The following is a 19,561-nucleotide window of genomic DNA, read 5'->3' on the forward strand; positions in this document are numbered from 1 at the left end:
TTTTTATTCGCCGTTCGCGAATAAAGTTTGCCCACATCTGATCTGAATTCATTGGTCTTAAAAAGTTGATAAATATAAATAAAGATATTAAAAAATAATTGTAACATTGTTATCTAATTTGTTAGCATATCTATTTTAAATTAATATAATAAAGTAAGAAAGTACAAGTTGAATGAAAGTTTAAAATTTGAAAGTAACGTTCAGAGAACGAGGCATAAACTTCAGGACAAAAGAAATTCGCTCTTAGTACCATCTATCGACGCGAACGGTTAATTGCAACATTGACCGGGTTCGGAAATTCATAGTTTCGAAAAATATAGTTGTCTTTTTGTTTGCGTTCAGTATTAACGGTTGGAACTCGGAAGAAGGATTTGTATTTGAATATTAAATGTAACGGAGTCAAGAGCTATTGAAAATTGACCATTTGGTTGTGTAGACAATTCTAATGAATTAAGTTTACGATTTTTCAAAGTACGTTGAATGTCCTGTCAAAAGTGATTCTCATACATCTTCGTTTTGTAAGGTAGGTTTAGATTTTTAATGACGAACGCTTTCGACTATTATGTTCTGATGTCCTAAATCTGTTGTTACCGTCAAGCAGAATTTGTCGTATTTTCTTGTGTGTTCTATTAAGGACGATCTGTAATAATGCATTAATATTCGTTGAAGCACGTACAAAATATGCGAGCCGTTGATATTGGAATACATCGGTTTATAACAAATTTATTTACAAGTAATGCTATTCAATTATAATTTTAACTGAATTATAAAATGAGTTTTTTTATTGTATGTAATTTTAGTTACTTAAATAAAATAACAATTTCTAGCTTCTCATTTAATGTATTAATTACAAAGTTTAGAAACAGCATTTAGTATTCGCTTATTTTTTATTTATTAAATTCTTTTCTCATATTTAAACATGATAGACGTTTATGAAAAGTATTAATAAGAATTGCAACTATCAATTAAACATGTAAAATAAATTAAACTATCTATCCGTCATCTGTTACTTAATTTATAATGTAAAAATATAATATTACCTATATTTCTGTGTAATTGCTTGTACTATATGTATTTAGCATAATAATTATTTAATCTCTATTAATATAATATAATTAATATTAAGTATGTGGTTTTGTTAAAGTAATATTTTATCTAAGATGTTAATATCCTATACAAAATATAAGGAAGCTTAAAACCCCATAGGTTCTAAAATATGGAACAAAATACGGAGTATATTAAATTACCATTAGAAGAACGATGTGTGCATAAGGTAATACGTTTTTCAACGTAGTTTTTTACTTTTCTTTCTATTCTAATTATATTTTCATCTATTTTTAATAAATGAATTTTATAAAATGATTAATGTTATCGCAGTTATGGAGAGCACGTTTACATGGTTATGAAGAATGCGTAAACACATTCCAATGTATTGACGATGAAAAGTCTCCTGAGTGGAATAAGTATCTAGGATTTATTAAAAAGTTTGTAGTAGATAGCAATGCTGCGGCACAAGAAAAAGGATTGGAGGCAGCATTAGCTTTTGTTGAAAATGCTGCGGTAGCAGGAAAGTATGTTTCCTGTAGAAAAATTGATGCATTGTCTAGTATTACTTTTGTGTTAACATGACTTATCAATATGTATTTTTTTTAATGACGAATAATTTTAAGGTTTTTGGTTAGAATTGCTTATATATAATTTTGTAGGACTGTTGGCGAAGTTATGAATGGAATAGTCTCTAAATGTATTGCTGCTCCTAAAGCTAAGACAAAAGAGTTAGCAGTGCAAATAACATTAATGTACATAGAAATTGAAAAGCATGAAGCTGTTCAAGAAGAGTTATTAAAGGGAACGGATGCAAAAAATCCAAAAATTGTTGCAGCATGTATTTCCACTCTAACATTGGCTTTAAGGTAATTATGTGTTATTTGTATCATTTACTAGTATAAATGAAATGGAGTATAAAAAGAAAATTATTTTATATTCATTGTATAATATTTTATTATTTTTTTGTTTGAATGTTACAGACACTTTGGTCCTAAAGTAATTAATATAAAGCCTTTGATAAAAAAGATGCCTAGTTTTCTTGAAGATAGGGACAAAACGGTCAGAGATAGTGGCAAATTCATGGTTATTGAAATTTATAGGTATTCTTTTGACATTAAGTATTTTTAAACTGTGTCCTATGACAATACAAATATATATTTTGTGTAATTTTGTCTGAAATGTTCAGGTGGATAGGTGCTCCTTTAAAACAACAATTAAATACACTAAAGCCAGTACAAATCACAGAATTGGAAGTAGAGTTTAATAATTTGAAAGAAGAGAAAGTTATACCGAATCGGTTTTTGAAATCTCATAAACCAAAAACAATATGTATTGTAGATTCAATGAGTGAGAATGGTGAAGGTAAATATATAAAAAATTATCTGTTATTATTTTTGTATTTCTTTTTGTAACAAAACACACTTTGTCATTAAGATGGTAAAGATGATTGCGATGGCAGCCCTATACCAGAAATTGATCCTTACGAATTATTAGAGCCTGTTGATATTCTTTCTAAACTTCCAAAAGATTTTTATGACAAAATTGAAGCTAAAAAATGGCAAGAGCGAAAGGAAGCTTTAGAAGCTTTAGAGATTCTTGTAAAAAATCCTAAGCTTGAGAATGGTGATTATGGTGACGTGGTGAGAGCTTTGAAAAAGGTATGTATTACATTTACTATATAAAATTTATTATTATTATATTTTTTAAATGTTATGAACAGGTTATATCCAAAGATACTAACGTAGTAGTTGTTGCACTGGCAGGGAAATGTCTAGCTGGACTAGCTATAGGTCTTAAAAAACGATTTCAACCTTATGCAACAGCTTGTCTATCGTCAATTTTAGAAAAGTTTCGCGAAAAGAAACAAAATGTTGTTCAAGCACTTAAAGAAGCTGCAGATGCTATTTTTCTTAGTGTAAGTAATTTTCTTGATATGCAATTATTACAAAGTATACATTAAAAATGTTATATTATCTCTATTCTTAGTAATAAGTTAATTTCAATTAAACATTTTAATAATACAGTAGATACTTTTTAAATGCAGACACAAATACACATGCAAACATATGTTGAAATAGTATTATATATTTTGCTTATATTAGGTTACTATTGACATTATATTAGAAGACACACTTGCTGCATTAGAAAATAAAAATCCTGCAGTTAAAGCAGAAACAGCTGCTTATTTATCAAGATGCTTCTCTCGCACACCGCCACAAAGTTTGAATAAAAAGTTGTTAAAAGCATATACTGGTGTACTTTTAAAAACTTTAAATGAACCAGGTATATTTTAAAATTGATTTTTGTAGAATCTCTTATCATGTATAAAATATATTGAAGAGTGAATTTTATTCTAGATCCAACTGTTCGAGATAATTCTGCAGAGGCTATTGGCACAGCAATGAAATTAATTGGTGAAAAAGCCATGATGCCATTTCTTACAGATATTGATAATTTGAAAATGACAAAGGTACTTTACAATTATACTTAATTTTTAATTCTGTAAATAGAAATTGAATTTTTCGTAGTGTATATATGATTTTGCTTGTACTAATTTTTTATTAGATAAAAGAGTGTGCAGAAAAAGCTGTAATACACGTTAAAGTTCCTAGTGCGCCAAAAGTGGCAGCGGAAAGACCGAACACAGCACCAAGTAAAATTGAATCAACACAAAAACCTAAAGAGTTAGAAACAAAAACTCTAAAGAGACCTAATACTAGCACAGTTAAGAAACCAGCTAAGAAACCATCTGCTTCGTCTTTGACAAATTTAGGTAGATATTGAAGTTGGAAAGCAAAAGTAATATTATGATTGTAATAAATGTCATTTAATTTTTGGTATTTATTGTAGCTGTTTCAAAAAAGCCATCTGTTACAAAACCGAAAACAGAGAAAAATTATAGTGCTGAGGAAATAGAAGAAATGGCAATGCAATTCTTACCACCCGACATTCTATCAGATCTTGTCGATAGTAATTGGAAGAATCGTTTAACAGCAGTTGAACAACTTCTAGAGGTAATGGAATGTATTTTTACTTAATTTTTATTTTTGTCTTTAATATGGCAAATAAAGTGAAATAAATAAATAATGTGGTAATTTTATTTTTGTAGTCTGTAAAACAAATGGATCCAGTAGAAGGATTTACGCAAGTTATTGTACGGACCTTAGCAAGAAAGCCAGGTTTTAAAGACACAAATTTCCAAGTTCTCAAATTACGATTAGAAATAGTAAAATTCTTGGCAGAAAATTTTCCATTTTCAACGTAAATATTTTGTCTGATTGATATTTCGTTTTATGATAGAATAAACAATTTATTCATTTATTTTATTAACTGATTTCCTTACAGCACCGTTTGCGAATATTGCCTTATGGACATAACTGAGAAATTAGGGGATGCTAAAAATAGTACAGTTGCTGGAGATACTCTTTTAGCAATAGCAGAAGTAACAAGTTTTGAACATGTGGCTGATGAAATAATGGCGTTTGCCTTTAATCAAAAGAATCCTAAAGTTCAACAAGAAACATTAACATTATTGTGTAAGGGTCTTACAGAATTTGGTTGTGTGTAAGTAATAGAACCATTTTATGCAACATTTACTAATGATTATGTGAAGCAGTATTTATATTGTACAAATATATGTTTTAGTATCAATGTCAAATCTCTAATGGAAAATATAAAAAAAGCAGTTGCAGCAACAAATCCTGGTGTACGTACTGCAGCCATTACGTTATTAGGAACATTATATTTATATATGGGTAAACCATTGCTTGTATTTTTTGAGAATGAGAAACCTGCTTTACGTCAACAAATTGAACAAGAATGCGAAAAGGTAATTTTTCGCTATTATAGTAAATTATTATTTACAAATGTGCTATCATAATTATACTCTGTTCATCATATATCCCCCTTGATACAACCAAATTTTCATAAAAAGTATAAATAAATAATTTCTTCCTGATGACATTTGTTTTGGAGATTTCTAAGAATATGTATACATTTTTTTTGTTGAAATTTTTGTACAGTAAATGCAATTCTATATGTTTTTGTTGAAAGTGATTGCTCTATGAATACTTTTTATACTCACTGTAATAGATGATTTAAGAGATAGTTAAGGAGACAAAGCTAGGTGGTTTATGTTGTATATTTCTTTATATAAATTACGATAGTAACAGTAACGAGTATAATATTAACAAATTATTATTGTTTAGCATAACGGTGAAACTCCTCCAATACCAGTTCGTGGAGTAAAAAACAAAAAGGATAAAATAAGTGATGATGATGATGATGTTGAAATAGATAAGAAATCTAATGTCAATGAGCTTGACATTAATAATCTCATTCCACGGATTGATATCAGTAATCAAATTTCAGAGAATCTTCTTAATGAATTATCTGACAAAAATTGGAAAGTAAATATGATATTATTTGTAATATTAATAAGATAGAACAATTTTTTGTCAAAAGAAAATAAATTAAATTTTTTGCAACATTAGGTGCGAAATGAGGGTTTACAAAAAATAAGTGCTATTATCTCAGAGGCAAAATTCATAAAAGGCTCTATTGGCGATTTACCTCAAGGATTAGCCTTACGATTGGTTGACAGTAATAGCAAAATAGCACAGTCGACTCTAGGCATATGTCAGGTATTGGCTATTGCTATGGGCCCACCAGCAAAACAACATATTCGAGTCCTTTTTCCTGGTTTCATACAATGTTTGGGTGATAGTAAAAACTGGATTAGAACAGCAGCAATTTCGTGTATAAACACATGGGGAGATCAATGCGGTTACAAAGAATTTTTTGACGGAGAAATAATAGGAGATGCTCTAAAATCTGGATCACCGGTACTTAGGGCCGAAGTTTGGAATTGGTTAGCAGAAAAATTACCGCTGATTCCTGTAAAACAGATATCGAAAGAAGAACTTCTCGTATGTCTTCCATATTTGTACAGTAATTTAGAAGATCGTAATTCTGATGTTCGGAAAAATGCTCAAGAAGCAGTATTGGGTTTTATGATTCATCTTTCTTACGAAGCGATGGCTAGGAACACGGAAAAATTAAAACCTGGATCGAGAACAGTAGTACTTGCTGCATTGGATAAATCTCGACCGAATTTACCTATTAAACCTTTACCGAAAAAACAACCACCAGGAGAAAATAGTCAAAAAGTTGTTAAGAGTGCTGGAGTTTTAAAAGCATCGAAAGCGGTAGTTAAGACTAAACAGAATCAAGTACCATCAAAACCTGGTAGTGCTCGTAAAAAAGACGATGATGTCGATACAAGTCCTTTATTGGCTATTAATAATCTCAAACACCAAAGGGTGATCGATGAGCAAAAATTGAAAGTTCTGAAATGGAACTTTACTACACCCAGAGAAGAATTTGTTGAACTTTTAAAGGAACTTATGACTGCTGCAAATGTAAATAAAACTTTAATAGCAAATATGTTTCATTCAGACTTTCGATACCATCTTAAAGCTATTGAAGCATTAACTGAGGTAGATATTTAAAAACTTTCTATTAATATTTTTTAGGAAACATTAACATATTGCCAACCAATTGGAAAAATATCCCTTTTTGTGCCATACCGCATTTTACGCTTACAAATATATACACTGTGTTAAATGTATATTTTCTCTGTAATTTGCAACAAAGTGAATTTGATTTGCATAAAGGTGACTATGATCTACAAAAGGGTTAATTTGGAGAGCAAAATCAGTCTACATATTTAAGATCATTTATGCTGCTAATCTTCCGTAGAGTTTAGCTAGTTCAAACCATAATTAAGTACATTTTATAATAATTCGTAATTATAGAAATAATTTTTACTAACATTGATAAAATTACACACAAAATAGTCTCATTTTATAACTTTATATGACTATAATGAAATATTACTGAACATTTTTATAACCAATAGGAACTAATTATTATATGATATTTCACGAAATTTTGTCCATAATTAGTTCCTCAAAGACAAGATGAATAGTATTACAAAAATTTCATGTTATTAATTCTCATATTTTAGCAGTTATAGAAGTTTAAGTAAAGCCATGTTTTTGCACATAGTTTAGAAAAAATTGTGCGGTTGGCAAAGTGTTAACATTATATCGTAATATTATTACAGGATACAAGTTTAATAATTCTAAAAATTTTAGGATCTGCCTGATAATAATAAAGCATTAGTGTCTAATTTGGACCTTATTCTCAAATGGCTGACGCTAAGATTTTTTGACACTAATCCTTCTGTATTATTGAAAGGTTTAGAGTATTTGCGAATGGTGTTCAATCTGTTGATAGAAGATCAATATCATATGTTAGAGAACGAAGCAGCATCGTTTATTCCATATCTCATTATCAAAGTAAATCTTCTATTCTTCTTTTATAATGTAACATATTTATTAACATATAATTTGTATCTAATAAACTTTTTCATAGATTGGCGATCCAAAAGATGCTGTGCGTAACGGAGTTCGGGCTTTATTTAAACAAATAGCACTGGTGTATCCAGTAAGCAAATTATTTTTGTATGTGATGGAAGGTTTAAAATCTAAAAATGCTAGACAAAGAACAGGTACATAATATAAATAAAAATAAAGGGTAGAGAATGTAATTGAGCAGTATTTAATTATTCAATTTTCTTCTTTGCTTTTAGAATGCCTAGACCAATTAGGGTCTCTTATAGAAAATTATGGATTGTCTGTTTGTCAACCATCTGCATCTGTAGCATTAAAAGAAATAGCAAAACAAATAGCAGATCGTGATAATTCTGTTCGAAATGCTGCTTTAAACTGTATCGTTCAAGCATATTTTCTTCAAGGAGAACGAGTGTATAAACTTATTGGTCAGGTAATAATTTCATAAGAGTTACATCCAATCGAAAGTATTACATGTTTTTTGGAAATTGGTTCATGGGTGTTTCAGATATCTGAAAAAGATCAGTCATTATTAGATGAGCGTATAAAGAGGGCTGCTAAAAATCGTCCAACAAAGTCAGCTTCAACTAACAGACTTTCGGCCCCTTCAAGTGCAAACCCAATTCCTTCCAACGAAGATGTTAAGGCAGAATCTGAAGAAGAAAATGAAGAAATATCTGAGCCACAATCTACTCCACCACCGCAACCACCACCACAACAGAATGAATTGTATGTATTATATAAATTATACATTCTTTTATTCCTTTCATATCATTTTTGCATTGCCTTCATTCTCATAAGCAATTTTATTGAAGTTCATAAGAGTGGTAGATCTATTTTTCAATATCTTGAGATTTAAAAAAACGCAATGATTATATTCACTTATATGAACATAAAAGCGTTTATTAACACTTACATTACATAGAATCGCGGATAAACGCGATTATTGTTTCGTATAGTCACATACTAACACACAAAAACACGATTATTGTCACCTGTGATCATATTTAAACACAGGTGGATTAATATATTTATATTTTGATATCTTTTTATGTCATTAGTGTCAAATGATAATTTGAAATAAATTTCAACTTTTAGACATTCTCCAACATTGACACAGTCAAAAGTAACAGGTCCGTTTGGGCTTGACATGGATTTTTTGAAAAGAATCGAATTAGAAGCACCTGTAAAGTATAGCAATCCTGTTCTTACAGAGGTTAATTTAGATGATCTGTTTGAAGCTCCGAATGCGTTAAATACACCCAAATCACCGTAAGTAATAATTATATTTCTCTGTTATTGCAATTGTTTGGATTCGACATTAAAAGGAATAGAATTATAATTTATGATCTTCAGTTGTTTCATTTTTATTTATTTTTTTACTATTTTATATTAAAAGTTTATAATGTTAATGTTACAGTTTAAAAATCTAATATTGGAATAATATGGTGCATATTTCAGGGTGATTTCGATTTTTCCTCCGAAATTGTTAGTGTCAAAGTCCGCATCAGCAACACAACAATTAGGTACAGTTAACGCTAGTAAAGATGATAGTCTTGAACGCAAAATTCTTGCAATGTCTAGTTTGGACTTATCTGTTGCAATACAAGCGATGAACAGCATAGACAACGTTTGTATTTATAATATACGTTTTATTGTTTGTTGAATTTACTTATACGTACGCATGTAATCTGAAATTATTTTGCAGTTGATAAAATCTCATCAAGTTTTAAGTTTGCAGTCAAAAGAAGATCAGTTTATTGGCTCGATAAACATGCAATTAAAATTTTTGCAAACGTATCCTTTACAACAAGGGGGTACAGATATCTCTAAAGGTTTTAGAAACACATTTATGGTTATACTAGCAGTAAGAATCATTACATAAATACAGTTTTCTAACATAGTTACGCATAAAATAATGTATGATAGGTACATTGTATTTATTGTGAAATTATTTACAGTTCTATGATACTGGAGTTCTTGGAAAGAACGTTCCACTGATACACTTAAAAGAACTTGTGGATCAAATGATTAGTTTGTTAGCTGAGAACAAATTAAATCATTTACATCAGCCAGAAGTATATTATCGTGTGATCAATAATATTGTATGCAAAATAATAGACAATTCAAATCATACTACTATTATATGGTAAAATTCTAAAACTTCGTATCCTCTATTGATATTGAGATTAATGCATATTTAGTAACATTTTCAATTGAATTTAACTTTATTTATATCATTTTAATCTTTAGCGCATTAATAAAGTTACTTCATGGGTGTGCTGAATCAACTGCACCTTCCAAGTACGAAGAATTAGTTATGAAATGTTTATGGAAAATAGTAAAGACAATTCCTAATTGGGCTGCAGATTTAAATTATGATACAATTCTTTTAGAAGTACACCGTTTCCTTAAAGTATGCTATCCATTATACATTATATACAGGGAGCCCCATGCAATTAGGGAAAGCTATATCTCTAAAACGGTTAGATATACAAAATAATATCAAGGCAAAATTAAATGACATCGTGTGATGCACAAACTGAATGTAATTTTATTCATTTTTATACATTGATGTATCTAACAAATTATTTAGTTTTGCCTTGTAACATTATTCTGTATCTCTATTCGTTTTAGAGATGTAGCTTTTTTCAGTTACGTGTGATATCCTGTATGTATATATATTATATGAACATTATTTTTAATGAACACGATATTTATGAATTTACGTTATGTAGGATTATCCAACTGTGTGGTGGAAAAAACAAGAGTCCGATACTCCATTGAGGACAATTAAAACAATTCTTCACAGTATGACTCGCGTGAAAGGTAGTACAATACTCAGTCATCTAACACGAATAAATAACACAAAAGAATCAGAATTGCATTCTTATCTCATAAGGCTAATTGCGGTTAGTTTGCTTAAATATTCATATTATATTAATTGTTTTAACAAAGAAGTACGTACAAATTTTAATTAATCATAAGAATATTTAACAGACTTTTAAGCTAGACGAAATTAATACCAATCCGAGGACAACAGTAAAATCCAGTAATAGTGGTAAAACTCAAGAACATTTGTCAAAATTTACTCATCAACAATTGTCCGAAATATTTAAAAAGATTGGATCTAAAGAACACACGCGAGAGGTATGTAACATAATAAATATATAATAATTTTAGATGTTTAATTTTCTGTTTTTTACGATGCAGTGATTACATTATATTTTTTATATAGGGTTTAATGCAGCTATATGATTTTAAACTTCAATATCCTGAAGCGGATGTACAACCTTTCCTGGTAAAGTCTCACCAATTCTTTCAAGATTTTATAGAACAAGGCTTAAGAGACATTGATCAAGCACGAAAAAATCAAAATCTTATACCTCAAACCAATAATCAATACTCAACAGGTACACGATTCAGATGAAGTATTGAAACGAAAGTATTGTCGGTTTTATACAATTCATATTCTATCTGTATTACAGATACAGCTGAGCCTGTTGATTCCGATGAAAAATGCCTAATGGATCCATTACATAGGCTCGAAAAGCTTCGAGCAACTGAAGCACAATGTAGAACAACTACCAGTCAGCCGAGTCCAACATGAATTAACTTTTCTTAATATTAATTAGGTAACAATAAAACGAATGTGTACATGTAAGCTCTTTGCAGACAGAAATTTTAAAGTACAAACGGTAAATGGAACAGTACGATTTTAGAGAAAATAACAGAAAATTGTCACGCAACCAAGAGTTACATACGTATTAAGGCTAATATTTCAATTATTATTTCATTTAAATTTTCATATAAATGTATTGATCATAAATATTTGACACATTTGTTGTTTACACAAACTAATAAATTACATCTTTCAGGGTTGCAGTTCTTAAACTGAATCAAGAACCAATAACACATAAACATGATATTAAATAAATAGGACATAGGTCACGAAAAGTAATGTACGTAAGGTTATACTGTTCAGTGCAACATTAACTGTAGCATTTATGTTCAATTTTGTTAGTAGTTACATATAGGTTATGCTGCTACTAATTATATAAAGTTTATGTGTTACAAAACGTAATTACGAACGTGTTATATTACTCGTATTTATGGCTATTCAGAAATTGTAATTAAGCTATAACAAGCTAGTATTATGCTGTCTCTTTAGACTAACTTTATAACTAATTTTTACTTCATTACTTTCTTAAAATTAAATCGTGCGATCTTTATTATATACTATAATCTCATTTTTGCGTTAAATCTATATTTATAAACAAAAAAAAAATATTACATCAATATTGTTATTTAATTAATTAAAATTTAATCGTATTATGAAAAACATGTTTCTCCGTACTTATAATCCTGGTATACGAATATAGATTTAATAAGTTGATTTTTCGTGATAAAATGATTTAGTGTTAGACGGATATAACAATAGTAATTTAATATGAATGTTTTTAAGATTATTGGAAAAATCTTAACGTAGTGTAAATAGATTGTTTATATATTCTAACATTCAAATATTCAATAAATTATGTCTTACAATACTACTGGTCTGCTATTTTGCTATGTTATAAAGGATCAACTTTTTGTTCAATTACTTATTGCTTAATCCTTTCCACTCGTATGTCGCCGTACAGGCGACATTATACGTTTTAAATTTTATTTTATTGTTATACATATACTTACATTAGTATTTCATTCTAGAGACCCTTGTTACAATGTTTTCTTTTAGAATCTTCTTAAATGTGTATGTATATATAAAATAAAATAAATAAATACGAGTGCAAAGGGTTAATTTTCGGTACATTTCATTGAGTTGTATTGTAGCTTGTATTCCTATTGATATTTTAGTTATATCGATATTCAAGTACCATTTTACGTATCGACACTTTTGATCTGTATCACCTATCCCCAGTGTTACCATGCTCCGCTGACTTGAAGTCCCGCAGAACGACACAGGGGCAGGAGGAGTCGGACCACTCATTTATCTATCTCGCTCCCTTGCTCCCAGGCAGTCCACATGTGTGTGCAACTGCCGTGACGAATAGCGAACTAGAGTTCTATAGTTAGTGGGAATACATGTATCCCTTCTACTTTTCTTGCATTCCTGCCACAGGACTTCAAGTTAGCGAAGTACAGTACTGGATGCATCGAGAAGCCCTTATTCCACTTTCGCACACTACTACGAGCATACGTATATATGTATATTATTAATACGATTGAGTCTAAATAGTTGAATAAATTTAAATGAAACTTTACATTTAAGTTTTATGTTCTCATTTCAAGATCCGAATAGATTTCCAATAATAATGATTGTATAAGCTTGTCATAGGAATAGTAAAAGATTTTATTTTTTTTCAATAGTTAAAATATGATCAGTATGCTGTAAGCTTTCGGTTTTTCTGCTGAATGCTTAGCAATGAAAATGGCAATTGATTATGACAATCTGGACCACATCCACTTATTTAATGTGCACAATCACTCAGCTTATTACAGAGATTACAAAAATTTCTTTGTATCCTAAAACCAAATATTTTCAATCATAAAATTACTATAAAAACATATTACTCATCAATTAAATTTATTTATAAGACGTGCTATCAGGATTTCGAGGCATATTTTTATTTAATAGCGTTAGAAATGTGTAAAACATTCCTTATATTTATATCAATCAAAAATCAAAATCAAATCAGAGTACATACTTTCATGCTTTTTATTTACATTCTCTATCTTTCCCATTCATTTCTTAATTTTTATAAATTCTAATATTTTATAATCTATTATAATTGCTCCAAACATTTTTCGAATCTAATTAATATCTAATTAAGTTTTACAACTATGTGCCAACACATTTTTTCATGTAATTAATTAGTAATAACCGGTTTTTGGAAACGATAATTATTTAAATCATCGCGCTAAAAATTTTGTAATACGTGGTGCCATCTATGAATTGGGATTCGAATTATTAAAAAATAACAGGATCATAGATAGAAAAGATGGTCGATGGCGTTAGAAAAAGAGAGCAATATTGCGCGAGAGAAACAGAGAGATATTCTCGCCAATTCGATTAATCGAATCACGGCTTGATTATTCATTAATTACTATTTTTCTGTAATTAAATTATAAACTTTTAGAGTTTAACAATGTAGTATAGACCCTGGACAATATTGAAGGATTCTTTTTATAACCACTTCGCTTGTATTTAAGAAGCTATTAACAAATATTGGAAATCGAAATATTTATGATTCTATTACTGTCTGCTTTAATCGATGAATTATTTGCTCGCTTAAATTAATTAGTTATTAGTGATTGTTCTCTAAGTCGTTACGTTAATAAATTCGAACAAAGCCGACTTCTGATATTTGTTAATAACTATTTAATTACGGACGGAATGATTATAAAAGATATCCTTAAATCTTGTCCAGAGTCTAAACTACAGTGTTAAACTCTAAAAGTTCATAAAATAATTCCAGGAAAAGAGTAATTAGTAAATTATCAAACAGTGGTTCTATGTTATTGTCCTCTCTTTCTAGTCGACTGCATTGCCACCCAGCGCCAAAAACAGTGTACTATTTCTCGACAAACTTGAACGTTCTATGATAGAACTTCTATCGTAATATTCGTAATTGGCGGTGCAGTCCAAGTAGAAAAAGAGAACAGCGTGCTACAGCTACGAAGAAAAAGAGATCATATTTCCGCCATTTTCAAACCACCGCTTAATAATGTATTAATTAGTCTTTTTCTGGAATGCTTCGATTAAAGAGAAAGAATGTGAGAGAGAAAGAGAAAAAGAAAACTTGAAGTCGCGAGATTACTGGGTAAATAGATATTTATCTGTCACAATACACGAGGATGGCCGCGATTTTGTTAACACGTCACCTGTCCAAATCTAGATATTAAATCCCAATGTTACAGATGGATTTATATTTAATGAACATTTTAAAAATTGAGCAGAATTCAGATTTTCTTTTAAAAATCTGATCATTTTTAAACTATCAATTTGAGATCCTGAATATTTTCTTACGAAAGCTCCTGCGCAGGCGTCGGACTTTCGTTGTGAACAAATAATCACAAGATTTCCAAGATAGTAAGATACCAAGCAAAGTGTCCTTAGAAACGTAGCATGCGCTATGCGCTTTTATCTTTGAGCGTGCATACATTTAATATCTAACGAAAAACAATGGGATCCAACCGATTTGTAGTGAGAACCGAACACTTGTATGTATACATAACGAGTATATATTTTTTATCAGTAGTTTCAAGCGAGAATGAACCTCGATATGATGATAAATATCAGAATGTTATGACGTCGGCGGTAAGTATTTAATTATTTTTTTTCTATGTTGAATAATGTGAGTATGGTGTAACAATATTCATGACAAATTTTAGAAACCCGATGGCATGATGACATCACAAACCAAGGACAACTTTAGTTTTCTACATGCATTTATAGCTTCCTTGTCAGTCATTGTCGTTTCCGAGTTAGGCGACAAAACTTTTTTCATCGCTGCTATTATGGCAATGAAACATCCTCGATTGACTGTTTTTGTAGGAGCAATTAGTGCTTTAGCTTTAATGACTGTCCTTTCAGGTATTGCCATTCATGAAACTTTTAACAAACAATTGCTAGTACCTATGTTTAAAGTAATACACTTATTTTGACGATCTTAAATTACTTTCTAACTGTTCGTTGTACAATAAGATTGGTTAAGTAAAAATTTTGTTGTATCAAGAGGAATATGGAATGTAATAATTAGTCATTTGTAGGCTTATCATTTTACAGAAATGTAGAAATCATTTTCTGTTCTGTTTAAAAATTACAGAGTATCTGATGGTAAATAAAAGCATATTATAGTATATGTTTAACCTCTTTGATATAAATGACAGCTGTAGTCAGTATTATAATGGCTGTGTGACCCATGTGCTGTAGAGAATGTAATGAGTGATCAATACCTCGGCCATTGGGGTTGCTGTACAATCTAACCAATCCATATCAAAAGGGTTAACGTTAACAGGTACCAAGTTATTTGCAAATTAAATTTTATTTGTATATCAACTTAAGTTTCACTAACAAGGAGAATACAAGACCTTTGGGTCATCAATTTCATTGAGATTTTGACCACTGATAGAGCTTGTTACCCCATTTACGAATATATACCATTATAGGGTTTGGTACTCAATATTTTTTGAGATATTTACAATTAAAAAGCTTCGATACTCCTTGGAAAATAGTTAAATGGATGCCAGTAAGCAAGGGGCATGGCTCAGGTATTACATGTCAGACTGCTGACCAGACGGGTCAGAGAGTGATTCCCTGTTCATGCAATTTTTTTTTTAATTCTTTGTTTTCTTTTCTATATTTGTATATACAAGATATTTTATATAAAATTAAAAAAATGTATGAAAATATTTTTATTTAATATTAGCTTTAAATTTTATTTACTATACAAACAATTACGTGTGAAAAAATATTTCTATTTATTGTTACTTGAAATACATACATTTTTGAAATTTGAAATTAAAATATTATGTATATGCAAATACAGAAAAGAAAAACAAAGAATTAAAAAAAAATTGCATGTATGGGGAATCGAACTCTGATCCGTCCAGTCAGCAATCTAACGTGTAATACTTTAGCCACACCAACTCTTGGTTACTGACGTCCATTCAATTTCTTTTCCAGGTGTATCGAAACGTTTTAATTGTAAATATTTCAAAAAAAAATTGAGTATCTAACCTTATAATGGTATATATTTGTAAATGAGGTAGCAAGAGCTACCAGTGCTCAAAATCTCAATGAAATCGGTGACCCGAAGGTCCTGTATTCTCCTTGTAAGCAATGTGACAACTAAGAATTAACAATATCTGTTCACAAACTAATAGGATAATGTTTGATACATTTTTATAGAGTGTTTTATTCACTGATATTTTTATTATTCTATTGGTAACATATTTAATGGGTCTGTTATAGTACAGTGTGTAATAAGATTTTATTTTTCTCTCAGCATATGATAATCTTTCTAATCCTTGATAATCTTTTTAATCCAGCGCTTGAAACGTACTTAAATTAAATTTTATTTAAAATTCAGAATTTTAGTATGAGTTAAAAATGATTAATGTATTGTATTATGTATTCCTCTTAAACGAACAATTTACAAGTATTTATAATTATATAGTTGACATTATCATTACAGTAATTTCCTTAGAAAGGAAAGTCATAAAAATTATTAGAACATTATATTTCAATTTAATTTTCAGTGATTTTTGGATATGCTGCAACTATAATCCCTCGAGCCTATACATATTACATTTCTACTGCTCTTTTTGCTATATTTGGTTTGAAAATGCTACGAGACGGTTATTACATGTCTACAACAGAAAGACAAGATGAATTAGAAGAAATACAAACTGATTTAAGAAAACGAGAAGATGAGGTATTGAATTTTCATTTAAATTGTTTCAAAGGTTTTTTTTAATGTAAATTTTATTGAATGATTAATTCATAGCTATTTCTATAACAGTTTTACAAGAATGAAATCATTTTTAAACATACACTTTTCAGTACGAAAAGGAAACAGGAAGCACTCGAGTACAAGATCTAGAGACTGGTATTATTAAAAAAACAACAAAAATCAGTGCATTGATGCTCCTCTCTAGAATATTTCTTCAAGCATTTACACTGACGTTCCTTGCGGAGTGGGGCGATCGCTCACAACTTACAACTATTATACTTGCAGCCAGAGAGGTAATGAATAGTTATATTTAAACACTAAAACTGTAACACAAATATAAAATATAAACATAAAATAATCATTATCATCAGTTTCAAAATATTAGAAAAATCTATTACTTGCAGCATGTTTATGGAGTTGTAGTAGGTGGAGTATTAGGACATTTCTTCTGTACAGGATTAGCAGTATTAGGAGGTAGAATGATAGCTCAGAGAATTTCAGTACGAACAGGTAAAATATTTTTTTCCAATATTAATACATCAGCAGATTCTAAAAAATTAAAATATTATGGCAACTTATCAAATATTTATTTATATAAAAGTTTGTTAGAATGGTGCAATACAAAAGTAATGAAAAATGAAAAAATTTTGTATTTTTAGTGACCATAATTGGTGGATTAGTGTTTTTACTATTTGCTTTAACAGCACTTTTTATCAGCCCCACGGAAGATATGTGACGACAATATAGTATTTATAACGCTTGGTATAAAACAATATTCAACAGTTAATAATTCTCAATTGTTAATATTTTATATTTTAAAGTTATTTGTACAATACGTGTTTATGATTAATGAATAAGTTTACTGTGTTAAATGTTCAAATTTTATAAAATAGTAATAGCTTTTATTTTTATATGTAGGATCGTGAAAGAAAGCAGGAATTTCTGAGCCGGTTGGTTTAATATAAGAAAGGGAACAGTTAATATGAACAATGACGTGATATTTAAAATAAACGCTCCCTTCTCGCGCGGATGCTCGGTGCCGATTTCCTTGTTCGTTTTCTATGAGACTCACATTTTTTGGAAACATAATAATAACAATAACGGATAACGGTAACGACACGATTGCAAAACTTTAGATCTATTTTTTTGCTCTATTTCCACACTCGGCCATCCTAGAATCGGCATCGATCTTGATGCCTGTCTTCATTTTGATAATTTTCTCCAACGGGTAGATCGATATTTAAATCTAGTCCTCGATGTTGAGGCCAAAACTTAAGATGATCGGCGGATGTGCTAGTTTGATTCGGTCCTTCATCTTCGCCCAATTTCTCCACCGGGTAACGATCATTCCTCAGTACCATCATGATTTTGTATGATTCTAAGTATCTTGGACAAACTTGTAGACCTGGTCCAAATTGGGTCCTCTAGATCGCCACATTTCCAACTTTGTACTTCTTAGCAAGTTTCCGTCCTCTATCGAATGTTCCTTCTCCTCTTGAATTTTGAGAATATTCTTTTTCGCTTCATTCCCCAATTCGGTTCTGTCTTCCTGGAATTCCACAATCGCTTCTTTCCGAATGGCATTACGTAGCTCGAAATCATCCTTCAGATGTAGCTTTCGACCTATGAGAAGTTCGAATGGAGTTCTGATGCGTAACTCTTCTTCGTTGAAGGAATCGGACCCAAATGGTTCTCGTGGTAAGGGTCAAAAGGTCGATCACTTTTCTCTAAGGGCTACAGAAGTCCTTCGGCCTTCCTCCTATGGTCCTTTCACGAGAAGAAGGCATAGCGTATTTACATTTCCACTTTTGCTGCAGTCCGCTGATTGGCTGTCACCGATCTTCGTCGCCGTTTTCGACCAATACCTGTGAGTCAGCGAACTGCAACAGGAGTGGGGATGTAAACACGCTGTGCCTTCTTCTCGTGGAAGTACGGTACTGCGACATTTTCCTCCTACTAGATGCTATGTAGTACTTCAATATCATTAACTGTGGTCAGTTAGGTTACTATCTGTGCTGAACAAAGGATCAGGTACTGAATGTTGCAGGGGAATAGGGTTAGTATTTGAATTTGTTGAGGCTAAATCAACTCGCCTCTTAGACTCGCGCTAAGGAGGAGTTTATGATAAGAAAAGTGCGTACAAGGCCAAGATTGTCACATCTGCAAGCCAATCCATAGCCCTAGCATAAAACCTCCGAATTTTGAACCAAGAAATAGCATCGAGGAAAAATTACACCATTGTAGGAAACTGTAGCGGTCGGCTGCCAAGACTCGCGGCTAGGCGAGGTTTATAGCAGTCGAAACGACCAGTGTTCCTTAACTCTTTGCGGCACAGGATTTCAGATGATAAAATAGACCATGTTGCATAGAAATTTTATTGCGTTTTAAATTAAACAAAATTGGTATATTCTTATTAATAAAGGTATCACATAATGTAAAGACATAAAAAAAAATTTCTTTGATATAGTAGTTGGTCGCAGACGTCAATGAATCTTCAAAAAGCGTCAAAGTCTGCTTTCGAGAAATGTAATTTCTTCATGTCATTTGACGATAATAGAACGGGTAGCGATGAAAGAGCGAGAAAGAAATTTAGCGTCCGGTCGTACGTACAAGAGAGTTTTCTTTCGTGCAAACGGCCCA

General features: G+C 30.6%; 2 protein-coding genes across 5 annotated transcripts; both read left to right on the forward strand.

Moving 5' to 3' along the window:
• Positions 1-203: 203 nt before the first annotated feature.
• Msps (msps cytoskeleton-associated protein 5) lies at positions 204-11,785 on the forward strand. 3 transcript variants are annotated; one of them, XM_076768536.1, is made up of 31 exons: positions 204-523; positions 1,161-1,273; positions 1,378-1,571; positions 1,707-1,913; positions 2,028-2,147; positions 2,234-2,409; positions 2,482-2,705; positions 2,768-2,962; positions 3,150-3,330; positions 3,405-3,517; positions 3,613-3,820; positions 3,898-4,061; positions 4,157-4,308; positions 4,393-4,611; positions 4,693-4,876; positions 5,256-5,456; positions 5,541-6,545; positions 7,206-7,409; positions 7,486-7,621; positions 7,703-7,896; positions 7,972-8,192; positions 8,562-8,735; positions 8,925-9,093; positions 9,172-9,330; positions 9,425-9,612; positions 9,717-9,879; positions 10,202-10,375; positions 10,464-10,613; positions 10,702-10,876; positions 10,952-11,098; positions 11,342-11,785. In XM_076768536.1, the coding sequence occupies exons 2-30, from the start codon at positions 1,217-1,219 to the stop codon at positions 11,071-11,073; spliced, it is 5,829 nt and encodes a 1,942-aa protein (XP_076624651.1). In that variant the 5' UTR covers positions 204-523; positions 1,161-1,216; the 3' UTR covers positions 11,074-11,098; positions 11,342-11,785. The 3 variants fall into 3 exon arrangements, with proteins under 3 accessions (XP_076624651.1, XP_076624650.1, XP_076624652.1); XM_076768535.1 differs by having other exon boundaries at positions 1,207-1,273; XM_076768537.1 differs by lacking the exon at positions 204-523 and adding an exon at positions 572-733 and having other exon boundaries at positions 1,207-1,273.
• Positions 11,786-14,087: 2,302 nt separating this feature from the next.
• Positions 14,088-18,035, forward strand: LOC143343346 (putative divalent cation/proton antiporter TMEM165). Of its 2 annotated transcripts, none has more exons than XM_076768154.1 (7): positions 14,088-14,287; positions 14,363-14,784; positions 14,859-15,060; positions 16,728-16,903; positions 17,032-17,214; positions 17,326-17,431; positions 17,581-18,035. In XM_076768154.1, the coding sequence occupies exons 2-7, from the start codon at positions 14,650-14,652 to the stop codon at positions 17,655-17,657; spliced, it is 879 nt and encodes a 292-aa protein (XP_076624269.1). In that variant the 5' UTR covers positions 14,088-14,287; positions 14,363-14,649; the 3' UTR covers positions 17,658-18,035. The 2 variants fall into 2 exon arrangements, with proteins under 2 accessions (XP_076624269.1, XP_076624268.1); XM_076768153.1 differs by having other exon boundaries at positions 14,385-14,784.
• The last annotated feature ends 1,526 nt before the right edge of the window (positions 18,036-19,561 follow it).

Source organism: Colletes latitarsis, chromosome 7 (genome assembly GCF_051014445.1).
Source record: "Colletes latitarsis isolate SP2378_abdomen chromosome 7, iyColLati1, whole genome shotgun sequence".
Taxonomy (NCBI): Eukaryota; Metazoa; Arthropoda; class Insecta; order Hymenoptera; family Colletidae; genus Colletes; species Colletes latitarsis.